This window comes from Podarcis bocagei, assembly GCF_964188305.1.
Source record: "Podarcis bocagei genome assembly, chromosome: 10".
Classification (NCBI taxonomy): domain Eukaryota; kingdom Metazoa; phylum Chordata; class Lepidosauria; order Squamata; family Lacertidae; genus Podarcis; species Podarcis bocagei.
In genome coordinates, this window is record NC_138135.1 from 60,318,070 (window position 1) to 60,335,550 (window position 17,481).

General features: G+C 41.7%; 1 protein-coding gene across 6 annotated transcripts in view; it reads left to right on the forward strand.

The window, feature by feature from the left end:
* PTPRZ1 (protein tyrosine phosphatase receptor type Z1) overlaps positions 1–9,298 on the forward strand; it is a 117,316-nt gene extending 108,018 nt beyond the window's left edge. For 4 of the 6 annotated variants that reach the window (XM_081211358.1, XM_081211356.1, XM_081211360.1 and 1 more), the window contains 7 exons: positions 432–525; positions 1,358–1,431; positions 3,211–3,339; positions 4,356–4,502; positions 5,218–5,360; positions 6,046–6,181; positions 8,258–9,298. In XM_081211358.1, the coding sequence (XP_081067484.1) occupies positions 432–525; positions 1,358–1,431; positions 3,211–3,339; positions 4,356–4,502; positions 5,218–5,360; positions 6,046–6,181; positions 8,258–8,398 (864 nt within the window). In that variant the 3' untranslated portion in view covers positions 8,399–9,298. Of the gene's footprint in view, positions 1–431; positions 526–1,357; positions 1,432–3,210; positions 3,340–4,352; positions 4,503–5,217; positions 5,361–6,045; positions 6,182–8,257 lie in introns of all 6 variants that reach the window. The other 2 variants (XM_081211355.1, XM_081211357.1) reach the window with 1 other exon arrangement.
* Positions 9,299–17,481: the final 8,183 nt, after the last annotated feature.

Sequence of the window (17,481 nt, forward strand, 5' to 3'; positions counted from 1 at the left end):
TCAGTGATGGATCCATCCCTATGCAATTCTCTTTCCCTGGAGCCATGCCGTGTTCTAATTTTAATGGGATTCCAATGCCAGATTAAAATGTAACTGCGTTTTCCAAGGCATTTGATGATTGAAATCTATTAGGTTGTTCTAATCTGCCGCTGTTTTGGCAGGGTTTTATAACTAATTTTAATTATTTGTTTTTGTTACAGCATGTTGAAAACAAAGATGTGATTCTAAAAGTTCTAATAATAACTAAAATTAATTATGTAGTGGCTGTATTTGCAATATAAGTAATCCTTTAAACTGGTATGAGAGCTGGGGTCATTGGCCACTGTAGCCTAATAAATATATGTAGTCCTGGCCTGAACCACACTTGCATGTATATTTTTTGTGATTCACACAACCCAAAACTCTGTTCTTTTTCTTCATTTCGTCTTCAGCTTCTGAGCCAATCTAATATACAGCAGTGTGATTATTCTACTGCACTGAAACAGTGTAACAGAGAAAAGAACAGGACCTCATCCATAATTCCTGGTAGGTTTGTTGAGAATACCCTGAGTTTGACTATAAAATTAAACCAATAAACCACTTAAGCCTAATATCCTATAAGTCACAGTGACCATTCATAAATGACATTGGGAACTTCAGAGAGAATAAATACTGCTTTGTTGCAGCTTCTACCTTTTGATGTCTGTAGCTGAATGATTGACATATTAAAATATGTGCTGCTTGGTGACCCAGATTAATTATGGTGTGGTTCCACATTTTATAAGTTCGCTTAGACCTGATTCAGCGTGCAGCCTAATGTGTTGGTGGATGATGAAAAAGACATGATATGGGTATAGCAAGTTGTGGCAAGTTGTTTTGGCTTCCTATACAGCTCAGACAATGTAATGTAAGTCATCATAAAGCCTCTTTGTTCACAGTTTGTGACAGTGTGATTCCAATAGTCACAATTGCATTGGGGAACAGTTCCACATGAATGGCGTTGCATGGGACTTTGCATAATCCTGATGGACCAAAAAGAACAGTCCCATAAATTTCTGGAGTGGTGCAAGAGCTGTTTTTCCATCGCTTCATCCTGTGCCACTGCTGTAAGGGTGAAAGCCTACAACAAGAGCAAGATAATTAACCTGGGCCCTTTGACTTTCATCATTGCCCAGACAGAAGGGAGGAAAAGACCTGTGGCATTTCCCCTTCCTACACAATGGCAGAGCAGCTAGGTAATGGGTAATGTCGTTCCCTTGGCATTAAGTCAGTGGTTCTCCCAGATCTCTTGATTTGAAGAAATACAGAATCTGTGTAAATAGCAGGAATTTGCATGTATGCTAGAGAAAGTAAAATGGCTCTCGCATTTGTTTTACAGTGGAGAGATCTAGAGTTGGTATTCCATCGTTGTCTGGTGAAGGCACAGACTACATCAACGCTTCCTATATTATGGTGAGAGAGTTTCCTCCTAAATTATACTGTAATTTGAAAGCATCTGCGTATTTTTGCCAGCTTCCTGGAGAACACTTGGGTGATTGCACTCTGCACATGGCTTTTGTACAGGGGCGAAGGAGTCGCTACATATGACGCATGCGCCTCACATAGCGACGGCGCACATGTGCCATAGAGCAGTTGCCGCTGGCACCACTCCAGTGCCATACGGACAGTGCCGGGATCCCTCCGTCAGCGCTGTAGCCGCGAACACGGATGTAGCAGCGACAGAGAGATCCCAGCACCATCCATACAGCACTGGAGCAAACCGTGACACACCACACATGCACTGTACTTAGTGGTTTGCTGCCGGCACCGGGATCCTCTGCTCGCGACTGCAGCTGCGAACAGAGGATCTTCCAAAGGCAGCTGCGGCGTCATGATGGGTGTGTACCCCCCCCCGTTGCGACGCCACTGCTTTTGTGTGGAGTGTGGGCATAGAAGATAACATAGAAATGCTCCCAAATGTTTTTGATAACTACCGTATTTTTCACTCTATTGGACGCAGTTTTTCCCCTCCAAGAATTGAGGGGAAATGTGTGTGCGTCCTATGGAGCGAATGCAGGCTTGTGCCATAGCCGCGCACAACCCCTCTGGCAGAGAGAGGCTGCACGGGGCTATGGCTTCTTTAGCTCTATGCAGCCTCTCCCGGCAGGGAGAGATTGCGTGGGGCTAAAGAGGAAGCCAAAGCAGCGAGTGGGATGGATCGCGCTGGCTGCCTTGGCTTGTTCCATAGCCGCGCGCAACCCCTCTGGCAGAGAAAGGCTGCACGGGGCTATGGCTTTTTTAGCTCCCAGCAGGGAGAGGTTGCGTGGAGCTAAAGAGGAAGCCAAAACAGCCAGCACGATCCATCCCGCTGGCTGCCTTGGCTTGTGCCATAACCGCGCGCAACCCCTCCGGCAGGGAGAGGTTGTGCGCAGCCTGTACGCTGCTCTTTGGGGCTGGGGGGGGAAAGATTTTTTTATTGATTTCCCCGTCTAAAAACTAGGTGCGCCCTATGGTCTGGTGCGCCCTATGGTGCGAAAAATACGGTATGCCTACCCATGTCCTGCTAATTGCACTAATTTCTAGTTCCGACGTAATTCTTTAGCGTTGCTATGCTAGCTAACCATTATCAATGCCACCAACGCTCCAAAAAGTGACTGAGCATATGAGGGACATCATTAATCTATAACTCCTCAATTTTGCATTTGGTTTTATAAGTGTAGAAATTAATGAAAGTAAGGAGGAACATTCAATCCAGAAACAAGGCCTCTGTTGTGCTAGCCAGTTCCACTTGCCTGTAGTGCAGCTAAGTCAGAATAATATAAAAATGTATTATAAAAATATTTTGAAACCTGAAAATATTTGTTAGCATAGGAAAAACAGCTTCTAAACAGCTTATAATCTAAGCTAGTGAAATGAAGGCTATGGCCAGCTTGCATAATAAAATGAGTGCCTTCTATTTGCAGAGGAGTAATATTTATTTATATGTCACCTGTAAGCTGAAAGGGCTTCTAGGAAGCTAAACAAATAAATATATAAAAACAAGTTGGTAACTAAGCTAAAATTCTAGCTATGTCCTAGGATGATGCCATGAAGAGAAGAACTCAGAACTTTCTATGTGTAGAAGTGATGTGGAAAAACATAGCACGGGTTTAAACCTCATCTTGTATTTGTGAAAAGTAGACTGATTTGTTATTATTGTTATTATTTCTTGATAGGAACAGGGTAACCTCACTGCATGCATTTGTTTTGCAGGGTTATTATCAAAGTAATGAATACATTATTACCCAGCATCCTCTACTACATACTATCAAAGATTTCTGGAGAATGATATGGGACCACAATGCTCAGATAATTGTCATGCTTCCAGATAGTCAGAATATGGTAAGACTATATTAAAGAGTTAAATACTTCACTTTATAGCACAGCAAGAAACATAGAACACGAGATTTCATCTTTTCTTATAGTTACCATTCATCAAGTAATTATTCTGACATTAAGAATATGAAAATAAAATAAAGAGGTAGTTGGTGATTAGTGATTTAATTTGTGTGCTGTGAGAATATTCTCAAAGCAGTGATAATTCTAATAAAGAACCAGTATTAAAATGTAGGAATTCTGAAGACTTTAGACCTAAACTGTGTGTGTTCTGGGCATCCATAGGAATAGCTTTGGACTGGAAAGTCATTCCTTCGCATGTAAGGATGACTTGATTTTTTAAAAAAATATGAAATGAGGAATGGGGAGTTTTGCGAAGGGAAAGACCATGGTTTTAGCATAACATTAAAAGGTAAAGGGACCCCTGACCATTAGGTCCAGTTGTGACCGACTCTGGGGTTGCGGCGCTCATCTCGCTTTACTGGCCGACGGAGCCGGCGTACAGCTTCCGGGTCATGTAGCCAGCATGACTAAGCCGCTTCTGGTGAACCAGAGCAGCGCACGGAAACGCCGTTTACCTTCCCGCCAGAGCGGTACCTATTTATCTACTTTGACGTGCTTTCGAACTGCTAGGGAGCTCACCCTGTCGTGGGGATTTGAACTGCCGACCTTCTGATCGGCAAGTCCTAGGCTCTGTGGTTTAACCCACAGCGCCACCCACATCCCTTAACATTACTTGCATGTTTAATAATTTCAGTTAAGATTAAGTAAGGCATACACATCATTAGTACTATGTATTTTATTTTATTTTTTTGCTTCACAAAACAACTGGATGTAGCTATAGTTTATAACTAATTTGGAGTTTGTTTAGAAGCATGTTTTTTCCCCCAGCCAGAACTAAGCTCTGGCACCTCTCAGGTGGGCTCCATTGCCCACCAACAAGGAGGTGTTCATCGTTAATTCTAGCATCTCTTTTCTAGAAAAATAGCACTGTTTAGAAGTGTTTCTTTTTCTTTTAGCAGGCTGAAGATGAATTTGTATACTGGCCAAACAAAGAAGACCCTATAAATTGTGAGAGCTTTAAAGTCAGCCTGATTTCTGAAGAACACAAATGCTTGTCAAATGAAGAGAAGCTTATAATCCAGGATTTCATTTTAGAAGCTACACAGGTACTCTTGATACCATGCCTTATAGCTGGAGACTAAACGACTAAACAACAACAAAACTGTGATCTGAATTGCTAACTAAAAAACATACCCAAGAGTAAATTGCAGAGTTAATTTTCCCCCAAAAAGTAAACAAACCAAAAACACACACTCCCAAACACCTTTTTTTTTGTTTTCACAGGGGACTTCAATATTTTGCAGTAAGGTGCATGTATGTAAAGCATGCTATAGTGGTTTCTGCTAATAAAATAATCCTATGATGAAAAAGTTAGTATTTCTAACTTGTCAGATTGGCTTTTATCTCTGCATTATTGTAATTGCAAAAGGCACAATAAGACTATGGACACCATCCATCTCAGTTAGTCTTGAACCCTCCCAAGCAATTATATTGCTAGCAACTTTAAGTCACTTTGCTATTCAGGATGATGCTATTATGAAGATACATATTCCTTGATTTGGATTATCAGTCCAAACAAACCGAGAAATAAAAATAATCCATTCTGCTCATGACAACCCCCCCACCTCTTTTTTATGGGCCATTGGCCCACAGGTGAGGGAGAGGCGAATTTATGAGCAGACACATAGACTGACGTTTTTGAAAGCATAAGATCATGAGAGCTGAAAGATGAATGTGTGACAGCTGGCTCAATACATGCCTTTTTATACACAGAACAAGAATCAGTAGAAGGTATAAAATCTGTGTCTTTTTTCTATTTAGGATGATTATGTGCTTGAAGTGAGGCATTTTCAGTGTCCGAAATGGCCAAATCCAGACAGCCCTATTAGTAAAACATTTGAACTCATAAATGTCATCAAAGAAGAAACTTCCAACAGAGATGGACCCATGATTGTGCATGATGAGTAAGTACCTACCTGCTGCAGTTGCTGAAATCCTATTACAGTGGTACCTCTGGTTACGAACTTAATTCGTTCTGGAGGTCCGGTCTTAACCTGAAACAGTTCTTAACCTGAGGTACCACTTTAGCTAATGGGGCCTCCCACTGCCACCGCCGTGTGATTTCTGTTCTTAACCTGAGGTACTACTTCTGGATTAGCCGAGTTTGTAACCTGAGGTACCACTGTATCTCTGGGTGTGTTTCACACAGCAACTGCAGATTTACCAAACCTATATTTTTGGGTGACAATCACCCAAATATTATATTCTTTATAAAACTATATACTCAGCATGATGTTAACCATGCCTTCCTGGCTCAGTTCCAGACGTCTTCTGGGCTCTAATAGACACATTTCATCCCTGCTGGTCATAAGACCTTTTATGGGGAATATTTGAAGACATTCCCTCTCTAGGTAAAAAAGGAAGGCATGCAAAATGTATACATTGTGACAAATAGATGCAAACACTGGTTGTAAGAATGAAACTATATAAATACCCTTATTTATAAATTAACATGTTTTATTGGTCAGATTTGCACCATTGTTTAGGAAATAGATAAAGTAAGCAAGAAAAAGAGAGACTTGATTTAAGTGTAGAAAGTGACTATTTCTGCATGTGTATTTTGTATTTATTTATTTTTTGCCCTCAAAGGCATGGAGGAGTGACAGCAGGTACCTTCTGTGCATTAACGACGCTAATGCATCAGCTGGAAAATGAAAACTGTGTGGATGTTTATCACGTAGCTAAGATGATAAATCTGATGAGGCCTGGAGTCTTCACAGACCTTGTAAGTAAATAAATAAATATCTGGCACAATTTTCTTATGTGTTATGAAATTCCCATCAAGGAAAGAACCACATTATATGCTTTTTCTTTTTACTTACCACTATATTACATTTATATCCCACCTCTTCTTCAAAGAGCCCATGGGTGTGGGGTACACAATTCTTTTTTCCATATTTTATCCTCATGAAAACTCTTGAGGTAGGTTAGGGTGAGAGATTTTGATTGACTCAACTCAGCAAGCTTCATAGCTAAGCTAGTATTTGAACCCTGGTCTCCTAAGCCCTAGTTCAACACTCTAACCACCACATAATTGCTCTATAAAAAAATAGGGTTAAAACTATGGTAATTGAGTGTTACATAATTCCCCAGGTAATATGAAGAATTACATAAAGGTTGGATATATACTTAAGCAGCTACTATCTTATTTTGCTTTGCTAGCCAGCCTCCCATTATAGCATTTAATGACTCGGAAAGGTGTTTTAAGGTCCCCATGTCATTCTAATTCAGGGAAACAATCTTAAACCACTCTTCCTTGCCATAGCAATCCAGAGTCAGTTACACAGAGGTTAAAATACAACATGTCTACTAAAGCAGCAGGAATAAAATATCTGGCATCACACAGACTAATATTTAGCAAGGGTGTGTTCAAAATACAGTGGTACCCCGCAAGACGAACGCCTCGCAAGACGGAAAACCCGCTAGACGAAAGGGTTTTCTGTTTTGGAGGCGCTTCGCAAAACGAATTTCCCTATGGGCTTCCTTCGCAAGACGAAAGCCCATAGGGAAATCTCCGGGACAGCGGGGAAGCGCAGCGCTTCTTCCCCACTGTCCTCGGACCTCCTCCGAAGGCTGGCGGTGGGGCGGAAAGCCCTTCTCCCCGCGCCAGCCTTCGGAAGGCTCCTCCGAAGGCTGGCGGTGGGGCGGAAAGCCCTTCTCCCCGCGCCAGCCTTCGGAAGGCTCCTCCGAAGGCTGGCGGTGGGGAGAAAAGCCCTTCTCCCCGCGCCAGCCTTCGGAAGGCTGCTCCGAAGGCTGGCGGTGGGGCGGAAAGCCCTTCTCCCCACGCCAGCCTTCGGATGGCTGTCCTGAAGACTTGCGGTGGGAGGAGGGTTTTCCTTCCCACCGCCAACATTCAGAATGCTGTTCTGAATGTTGGCGGTGGGGAGGAAAAACCCTCCTCCCACCGCAAGCCCCGGGAACAGAGGAGAAGCGCTGCGCCCCTTCCCCTCTGTTCCCGTACCTGTCCTGAAGGCTTGCGGTGGGGAGAAAAGCCCTTCTCCACACCACCAGCCTGGCAAGCGGTTTCCATAGGAACGCATTAATTGATTTTCAATGCATTCCTATGGGAAACCGTGCTTCGCAAGACAAAAAACTCGCAAGAAGAAAAAACTTGCGGAACGAATTAATTTCGTCTTGCGAGGCACCACTGTACGTAAGGAGTTTCTGCCAGTCATATCTCAGATGAGAAGGAATTGCATAACTGAGGCATCATCTAAAAAGGCTTTGCATAAAGGTTGTGTGTTTCTGCAATATTTGGGGTTCCCTGAGCACCCCATTCTCTCTCACAGACAATATGTTTCTGAATGCCAGTTGCTGGAAACCTCAGGAGGGAGTGTTGTCATGTACAGTGGTTCCTCGGAAGTAAAACGGAATCTGTTCCGGAAGTCCGTTCGACTTTGGAAACCAAGGTGCAGCTTCCAATTGGCTGCAGGAAGCTCCTGCAGCCAATCAGAAGCCATGGAAGCTGCGTTGGACATTCAGGTTCCAAAGAACGTTCGCAAACCAGAACACTGACTTCCGGGTTTGCGGCGTTCGGGAGCCAAAACGTTCGACTAGCAAGGCGTTCAGGATCCAAGGTACGACTGTACTCTCAGGCCCTGCTTATGGGTTTCCCACACAGGCTGGCCAATAAGAGAGCAGAATACTGGCCTGATCCAGCAGGTTCTCATTGTGTTCACCCTACTTTGGCTACAATACGACCACCACTCACCATCTGAGCTTGCAAATGGGATGTGGGGGTGTGATTCTTATTGTTCGGACCAAACACACTAACCTTCTACTTTACCCCACCCCCTTTTAGGACCAGTATCAGTTCCTCTACAAAACTATTCTCAGTCTTGTTAGCTCAAGGCAAGAAGAAAACCCTTCAGTATCTATAGACAGTAATGGTTCAGCTTTACCAGACGGCAATGCAGCGGAAAGCTTGGAATCTTTAGTTTGACTATGAACGGAACATGGCAATGGTTATCAAGAGCTGGAAATTCCACTACTGTTGCTTTTAATTTTTAAAAATTGTGTGGGGCAGTGAGGGTGAGGTGGGGTTGGAAGAAACGTCCAGCTATTCGATAATCTTTTTCTTTCCCTTGTTCAAAAGAAACTGTTGTTACAACTGGCTCTATTACTGAACTTATATCATTAACTATGTGTGCCTTTTTGAAAGACTCATTGTAATGCATTTTGTTATGTTTGGACTAATTTGATTGAACTATACTGTGTTTCTAAGAATGAAACTGTGGTCTCTTTTACAGTAATAGTTTCTAATTTCTTTGGTTTTATTTTAAATTATTTTTTAAATCATAACTATAGATGCTAAAGTTCCTAGCAACAAATGTCATGTTTCAGTATCCCTTTACTTGCTGTTATTTATAGAATTCCTTACATTTGCTAGAAATCTAACTTTTAATATGGTAGAATGTAAATATAATTCTCTTCTCTGTAATATTCAACATTTTAAAACTTTTGGTAGGCATTTAGAATAGCTGATACTTACTGTAAATATTTCTAGAGTGGATTCCATGGACCAAATTTATATTTATAATTGTAGATTTTTATATTTTACTACAAAGTCAGTTTTCTAGTTCTGTGTAATTGCATTGTTAAAATGATGTAGTTCAGTACCTGTTTTTAATTTTAACAAAAAAACAAACAAAAAACTTCTGATATATTATCCCATGCATCCTAAGTGAGTAACCATATCTCTGCATGCAGTTTTAACTTTTGTGGGAAATTGAAAATATACTTGTTTTGAAATAAGAAGTTTCTATGAGAATAACATCTGTACTCAGCATTGTTTAAAGTGTTTTTATCCAAGGCATTGCAAAAATAAATATCAATATTCCAACTACTGTAAATATATATATGCTTTAAACAAGATCTGCCTCATCAGTGCTGAACATCCAATATTGCAGCATCAAGTTTCACTCCCAGGGGCATGTCTGTTCATTTTTTTCAAGGGCTGAATAGATTTCAGTGGGGCAGGGTAAAAATAAATAAATCAGTAAATATATTAAATACTACAAGATACTGCAGACCCCCTTACCACAATTAAAACCAATGGGAGCAGAGCATGAATTAAACCATACCCAGTGGTCTAAACCACCATTCAAATCCATCTCAGCCAAAAGAACTTACTCTAACACCATGGAAACTGGCACAGATACACCCAGGAACTTCATCTAAATGCTGGAGAGGCTGCACCAGAATTGGCACGTACCTCTACATGTGGTGGGAATGTCCGAAAGTCCAACCCTTCTGGATATCAGTGCTGCAGGAAATTTCCAAGATAACAAAACAGCTAATAGAAGCAACTCCAGAACTCACCTTATTAAGTATCTTCCAGGACAACAACACACATGAGTGCATATGTCACTAACTAGACACTGGAAGGACCTATCAGGAGCGTACATAGACCACTGGTACCAAAACGTATGGGAAACCTCCCTACTAGAAAAGTTAACCAACAAACTCAAAGCAGCACAGGGACAAGCTATGGAGGATGCCTTCACCCTAGTGTGGTTCCCCTGTATTACATCCTCAGCACAACAGGACTATGGCCTGTCCCCTCCAACAGTAAATGAATCAATATAGCCCACCTGACCCAACAACCTAGCCCGCCTCCCTCACACAAATAAGCCACACCACAGTCAACTAAACACAACCAACCAAGCTCGGGAACCCCTAACCTCATGAATAAAAATAAATACATAAACAAAGGATCTAACCCGTGATGCTGACACTATGAATAGGCAATATAACAATATCCCCCTCCCCAACTGCAAGATGTCTATGACAAAAATGTCTCTCACCAAACTGTTAAAAAATAGACTATAAAGTGAAAGCGGAGACACAAGACGTACTGTTCCTCATTTATCTGTTTGCTATGTAACACAAAAAAAATCCAATTTAAACGATATTGTTTTAATTAAAAAAGAGCACAAATTTTGAAAGGCCTAGTCACCAACTGCAAAAGAAAAGAAGTGAAAGCAAAAACACACCAGTAGTATATTTTCTGAACATTGTGCGGATACATCTGTATACCTCTTAATAACTAGAGAGAGATGTGCCGTCGATAGATCAGCTCATGTGATCAGAAACAGGAGAGGAAGACTAGATCTTTCCATGTATGCTCTTTTCCTAAATGGCACACTATTCTCAGATTGCTTGCTAAACGGATGTCGTACACTGACAGCTTTAGCAGTTCCAGTCACCTTTCAGGAGGTACAGTAAAACAACAGGGGTTGAACCTGCAAAAAAGGCAACCAGTGCTGTCGCTGTTTATTGTTACAAAGTGCATGCTTGCTGCTACCTCAGGGATCACTCCAGTCCAGGGGTCAGCAACCTTTTTCAGCCATAGGCCAGTCCACCGTCCCTCAGACCATGTGGTGGGCCAGACTATATTTTTTGGGGGAAATATGAACAAACTCCTATGCCCCACAAACAACCCAGAGATGCATTTTAAATAAAAGGACACATTCTACTCATGTAAAAACACGCTGATTCCCAGACCGTCCGCGGGCCAGATTGAGAAGGCGATTGGGCCGTATCCTGCCCGTGGGCTTTGGGTGGCCTACCCCTGCTCTAGTCTGAGCAGCTACCAGAGAAGACAATGAGCTGCCTTCAAAAAGAAAGTAAATCCAAATTTGCATTTAAAGTACACACCGAAGGAGAAGGTGGCTTTTATGTTCCAGATGCACCGCCTTAAAAGGCAAAACAATTTTCACTGGGACAGTTCATCCTGCCCCCTTATTTGTTCCAAAACAAGCACTGAGCATAAGCAGCCCCAATAATTCTTCTTCGTAATATCTCTGGGGATGTAAGTGCCACAGGGTTAATTTTGATCTTATGGCTGCTTCTATAACCCCATTTCCTAATCCTCTTTCCTTCTATTTTCTCTCCCACCCCATAATCCTAGGGCACAGAGCAATTCAGATAATCAATGAGGATATAATGATCTTGTGCACCACTTATTTGACCCAGGAAAATCAACCTGGTTGTGAACTGAAGTTGCAATCCTAAAATCACTTACTATGGCGCAAATGCCCCCCATTAGAATGTTACACTAAGATAGCCACCTTTATGCAAAACTTCGTTGAAGGGGTGTTATTTTAAGTAAGTAAATAAATAAAACAAAGCAAGGAATTGTCTGCTGCTTGCAATGTTTCCTTCCATCAACATCTGTAATCACATTCATCATTTTAGCATGCTGACTAGTTATTTAAACATAAGTCCTTGGAATAATCTCTTTAGCAACACATTGGGTTTTGATCTGGGGCAAAAAGGAATAAGAAATCTTTCATAATCTTCAACTTGTCCTGGATTATTCATTTTAATAAATGTGCATCGGTTCCTAAATTGAGCTAGCAAACAGTCTCAGACAAAAATGACATATTCTAATTAATTTTTATTGTAATCCATGCTGCAGACTCAAAAGATACAGAGCCTACTTCGGTAAACTGGGTCAAGTGTAGAAAATATGCTGTTTCACTTATTGCAAGTCTCCCAAGACATTTAACTAGCAATGCCTATTTAACTTTCGTTTGCCTTTATCAGACTACAAAAAAATGCAAACTTGACAATAGCTACCTAGTTAGTACGAACACAGGACAGGACAGCATCGAAGTAACAACAACAAAAATGGAAAATCAGGAAGTGAACTTTATACGGGTGCCAGGAAAAGATTTATCCAGGTTGCAATCCCACACTTATTTGGGAGTAAAGTCTGCAGAACTTAGTGGTACTCGCTTCTAATCTAAGTAAACCTGCATGGGATCGTATTTGCCTAACACATTTCAAAAGCACAGTCATCTAGGAAAATCAACATGAGGTCACTACCAACATTTTGTAATGATGCCACTTTTAACTTCGATGAGTGTTTGTTTTGAAATTGTCGCCATTTAACCATTTGACAAAATGTTGTCTGTTTTCTTACACTGATTCTTGTTTTGTACTACAGCTCGTCACCCGACAGGCATCCTGGGCTCAGCTACAGAAATGCAAATAAAACATTTTACATGTGTTGTAAAGTGCAATATACAAATGTGACACTAGATGGCGAGACTGAGCTATGGAAAATTCAATGTATTTTTCAAAATGTTTTTTTTTAAAAAAGCATTTTCACAGCGTTCTTGATATGTGTGTCGATTCCACCCCATCAAAATGTGATGGGCAACTTAATAGGTGCTTTTCTTGGCACAGGTTTGAGGTAAAGAATATAAGAAGAATCTGGCCAGATCCACCTAAATCTGCTTCCCACAAGGTCAGCCAAAAGCCTCCAGATAACCTACACACCATCAGTATTCCCGGCTATGATTCCTGGAGGTTACATAGCACATTGACTACTAGCAGAATAACAAATCTAGCCATTGAAAGGAGACTCACATTTTCACACACACACGTGTGCTTTTCTACAATAAAACAACATTCACCCCTAAACTACATTTTCACACACATGCTAAACAAATTTCATTTACCCAAGCAGCTTAAAAAAAAACTCCCAGAAAGATATTCCACTACCTCACTAACCTCAACGTTCACAGCTCAAAACAATCAGCAAACGTAAAACTGGCAAGATTCACACACCAACAGCATGTAAGGCCAGGGTTGCCAACCCATGGCACCCACAAAGACTTACTGGTGCCCTGGGCAGGTGTCAAAGATTCTGAGCTTTCATTTCTTTGAAATAGTAAGTCTCTAGCCCAGGGGTCAGCAACCTTTTTCTGCCATGGGCCGATCCACCATCCCTCAGACCATGTGGTGGGCCAGACTATATTTTGGAAAAAAAATATGAACGAATTCCTATGCCCCACAAATAACCCTGAGATGCATTTTAAATAAAAGCACACATTCTACTCATGTAAAAACACCAGGCAGGCCCCACAAATAACCCAGAGATGCATTTTAAATAAAAGGACACATTCTACTCATGTAAAAACACGCTGATTCCCGGACCGTCCGTGGGCCGGATTGAGAAGGCGATTGGGCCACATCTGGCCCCCGGGCCTTAGGTTGCCTACCCCTGCTCTAGCCCTTCTAGAAAGCTATGGTGCAACTTTCAAATAGATTTCTGTGAAATGAGTTTGGTGTTACCACCTTGTAAACTTTTCTTGGTCCCGAGAAGCACTCTGATAGACAGCAGCAACATCAGTGTGAGTGAAATTAATGTGTGATCGCCACAATCGGAAGAGCAGAACTTTGCTAACTACCCATGATAAACAGATTGGCAGGGGCGACTAACTTTGTGTTATGCCACCACCACCCACTATAGCATCTGAAGATGAAATGTATCTTACACTCACACAGCTTTGATCCATGTGAAAGGAGGCAAGCACAAATGAAAGTCAAAAGTTTTTAATTGAGAATGGCATCGCAGAAGCAGCACGGGATTTACCCAAACCCAATACAGCACATAAAAATACACTTTGCCCTTGGTAAGAAAAGGATCCCAAAAAGTATACTGAAAAGAAATGCAGACACAAACTTTTTCTGTGATCCGGGCTCTAAGTGATGCGATTTTACTTGTCCCTTTCCAGACCTGCAAACTGAAAGTAGTAATTCATATAAAAGGAGTTTCCATGAAAAGAAACTTCTTGCCTGGGGGAGTTGGATGAGCGGTGGGAAGAGAACATGCATTGGGTTTTTAATTCTAAAATAAAAGTCATAAACAACCTATTAGAACTGAAAAGCTGCCCAATTACTAAAAAATAAAACAAAAAAACAGAAGGGATGCTTCCATGCCAAAGGGGTGGTGGCTTTCTGTGCCCTACACTGAGGGAGAAAGTGAGAGCCCCAAAGGTAGTAAACCAGACTATGGCAAGAAGACTGAAAAGGACACCCAGCCAGGAGGGAGTTTGTGTGTTCCCTTCATCAGGGTTGGCACTGGAAATGTGGTATTTCACAGAGCAAAGAAGCCATCTTCCCCTTAGTCAACCCTCCAAGCTATTTAAGATGGCTGAATTCAGCCAGCAGCCAAACTGGTCTGGTATACAAACTCCACCACAGCAGTCAGGCTGGGTGAGCACTAAAACCCATTGAACTTATTTCTTCCTCACGTTTCTTGCAGCACATTCCTGTACGCAGACATATTTTGTAAGAACACAGGTAAGATGACTTAAGTTAATACCTTCTTGATTGCTCTCGAACAGACCTTTCTTTACCGTAAGGAAGTTAAGAGGATTGTGAGGCATAGCTTGCCCTTCATTCAAACATGTGGCAAGAGGCTTCTAGGCTGGCAGCCCCCTGATTCGAACACAGAACATGTATAGGTCAGAATTGAAATGAAAGTTTCATTGTTCTCCTAGTAAATCATTTTCACTCTACCACTTTCCTACGGCTTCTTCTCCGTGACAACTACATGTTTTCGACATCGGTTATTTCAGTTTATAGTTCATTTCCTCGGTTCATTTTGTCCGAAAGAAACAGGAGTTTTATAACAAAACTAGAGATCCATCTACATTTTCAACTCGTTACTAAAGAGATCGTGCCAGAGGTAACAATTATTTTTTGGCAATTCACTCTTGAGATGTCTGACAAATCCAGAATACCGGAGGCAAACAGAAGGAAAACCTTTTTAGCAAGTTAATTTCAACTTGAAAATGAAACGATGGCATGGTTCAAATGCAACGGTGAACTGCAATAATGAAGACAAGCCATAAGGAGTCTTGGGCTCCCACGCTCCCCCAACCTACACTTTAGTTTTTACATCTGAACCCTGAACTGTGTTTTATCTTAATCACAGTTGGTGAAAATAAGGCCGCTTCAAGAACTATAGCTTGACTAAAGATGGTTCAGACTAAGCGGTCATTCTACATCTGGGCAACATGGAAAGCTGCAGATATAGTCTAAGTCTGCATCAGAAATGAAAGTTTCCAAACTCTCCTTCAGGACTGCATTGCAAACCCAAGACTCGCTGTGGCTCATGTGCTAACCCATAACCCATAAGTTTAGCATCACATGCAAAAGACAACCACTGAGTTTCAGAAGCCAAATTCCATATGATAACCAGGTCATGTGATGCATTCCATGTATCCCCGGTGCTTACAATGAAAACATACCAAAGCAGATGGGCTCTCTCTGACCTTATTTTTTCCAGGAAGAAAATGACATTTTATTCATTTATTGCGGCAAAGACATTGTTTGCCTGACTGTATCTGGAACGTCTCCATTTAAAACTACCAGATATGAGTGATATAAGGCAGAGAAATGGTCATAGTTAACAAGCCCAGTATGCCGAAATGTCCTATTATTGTTTTGGGTGAGGTTGATTGGAAAGGCAACTGCAGAACAAGAACACTTAGGCGTTTCTCTCAAAAGGACAGTGCACACAGCACAAAAACTGCATCTAAAATATTGCTGTACCTCACAAGCAAATATAGATGTTAGAGGCACAACGTAATAGTTTCACAGAACATATAGTAGAGAAACGAAAAGCCTGTAGCAAGCATACAAGCTGCAATACACTTTCCATAGCTTAGGTCCGTTTTGGATATTAACCAGGACATTGAAGCATGGTTTCAAACAATACAAAATTTGGCACATGTGAAAAACTATGTTTGACATAGGATACAGAGAATGCCATTTTCCAAGCTCTCACATCAAATATGTTACTGAAGTGTTTTAAACAATCATGGTTTTTTCCCAATACATACAAAAATACTCTTGATGCGATTTTCTAAGCACTATAGTACAAATTAAAATGAGTTTCCACTTTTGATATTATGATATAAGCCCCCCTCAGGTATCACGATCAGGTTAAAGTAAACACCTAGGTGGGGCGAATGAAGACAATAGCTCCATCCTCGCGATTGTTATACTTGTCACCTTCCAGTTTGTGGAAACTGACGGTCTAAAGCAAATTTGTGAAGGTGCCTCAAATTTTAGTACCCAACGAAGTTAGGAGGCCGCAGAAGTTAATTCTCCTCCTGCCCCCCACATTTACTTTAACCTAAGTGGAACGCCTGATATGAGAGAGAGAGAGAGAGAGAGAGAGAGAGAGAGAGAGAGAGAGAGAGAGAGAGAGAGAGAGAGAGAAACTCCCATGGCTATGTCTGCCATGAAAGGATTTTCAGACCATTGGTCTATGTGACCCTTTATCTTCTGCCTGGAAAAGGTCTTCAGTCCTAGGCACAGGCCTTTCTTGTTCTTTCTGCTAAAGATCCTTTTACAAGGAGGTGCCAGGGCTGAGCTATGGCCTCTGCAAACCTCATGATGGGATCCATGTAGGGTACAGAGGCATGCGGTTCCAACACACATCTGGCTCCATGGCCATCAAGCAAGTAGGAACTTGAGGTGCGTATTTGTGGGAGGGCTGCCCCATATGCATTCTGAGAAGGCCAAGGACACCATAAAATGACTGCTATTTTGTGGGGGGAAACACCTCCTGGACTTTAAACAGAAGCTCTTCATAGTATGTATCAGGACCTTAGGCCGACTACACATATGATGAATAGAATGGGGAAAGCAACAAATATTACAATTTTCTTCTTGTCACATATTCGGGGTCATTGTTCCGTTTAAAAATGAAGTCTTGAACTCACTACATTCAGCAATGTTGCAGCATTTAGGACATGAATAAAAACATTTTGGCATCGTTTGAAGAGTCCTGCACTCCTCTGCTATGACTGGACACCTGTTCTCCACCTGAAAGCTTTACAAATCATCCTTGCAGGGCAATCTGCTCAGAAGTAAGCCAAACTGAATTACATGGGATTTGCTTCCAGGTCAAGAGTGGGTTGGATCCCAGTCTGTAAAAAAAGGCATACAGCACAACTCACCCGGAATTTCTCTTGTTGAAGTTTCACTAAAGCAGACTGGCACTGCACACAAGAGAACAGTTCTGCTGTTGTGTAGCTGCTATTCATTTCAATGGGCTCTGGACAGGGAAGGAGGAGGAGGAGGAGGAGTTTGGATTTGATATCCCGCCTTTCACTCCCTTTAAGGAGTCTCACTTTCAGGGGAATACTGCCTACGGACAACTATTTTTAGGCTTCAAAATGTGCGTGCAAAACTACGGGCTGGAAAAAAGGAGGG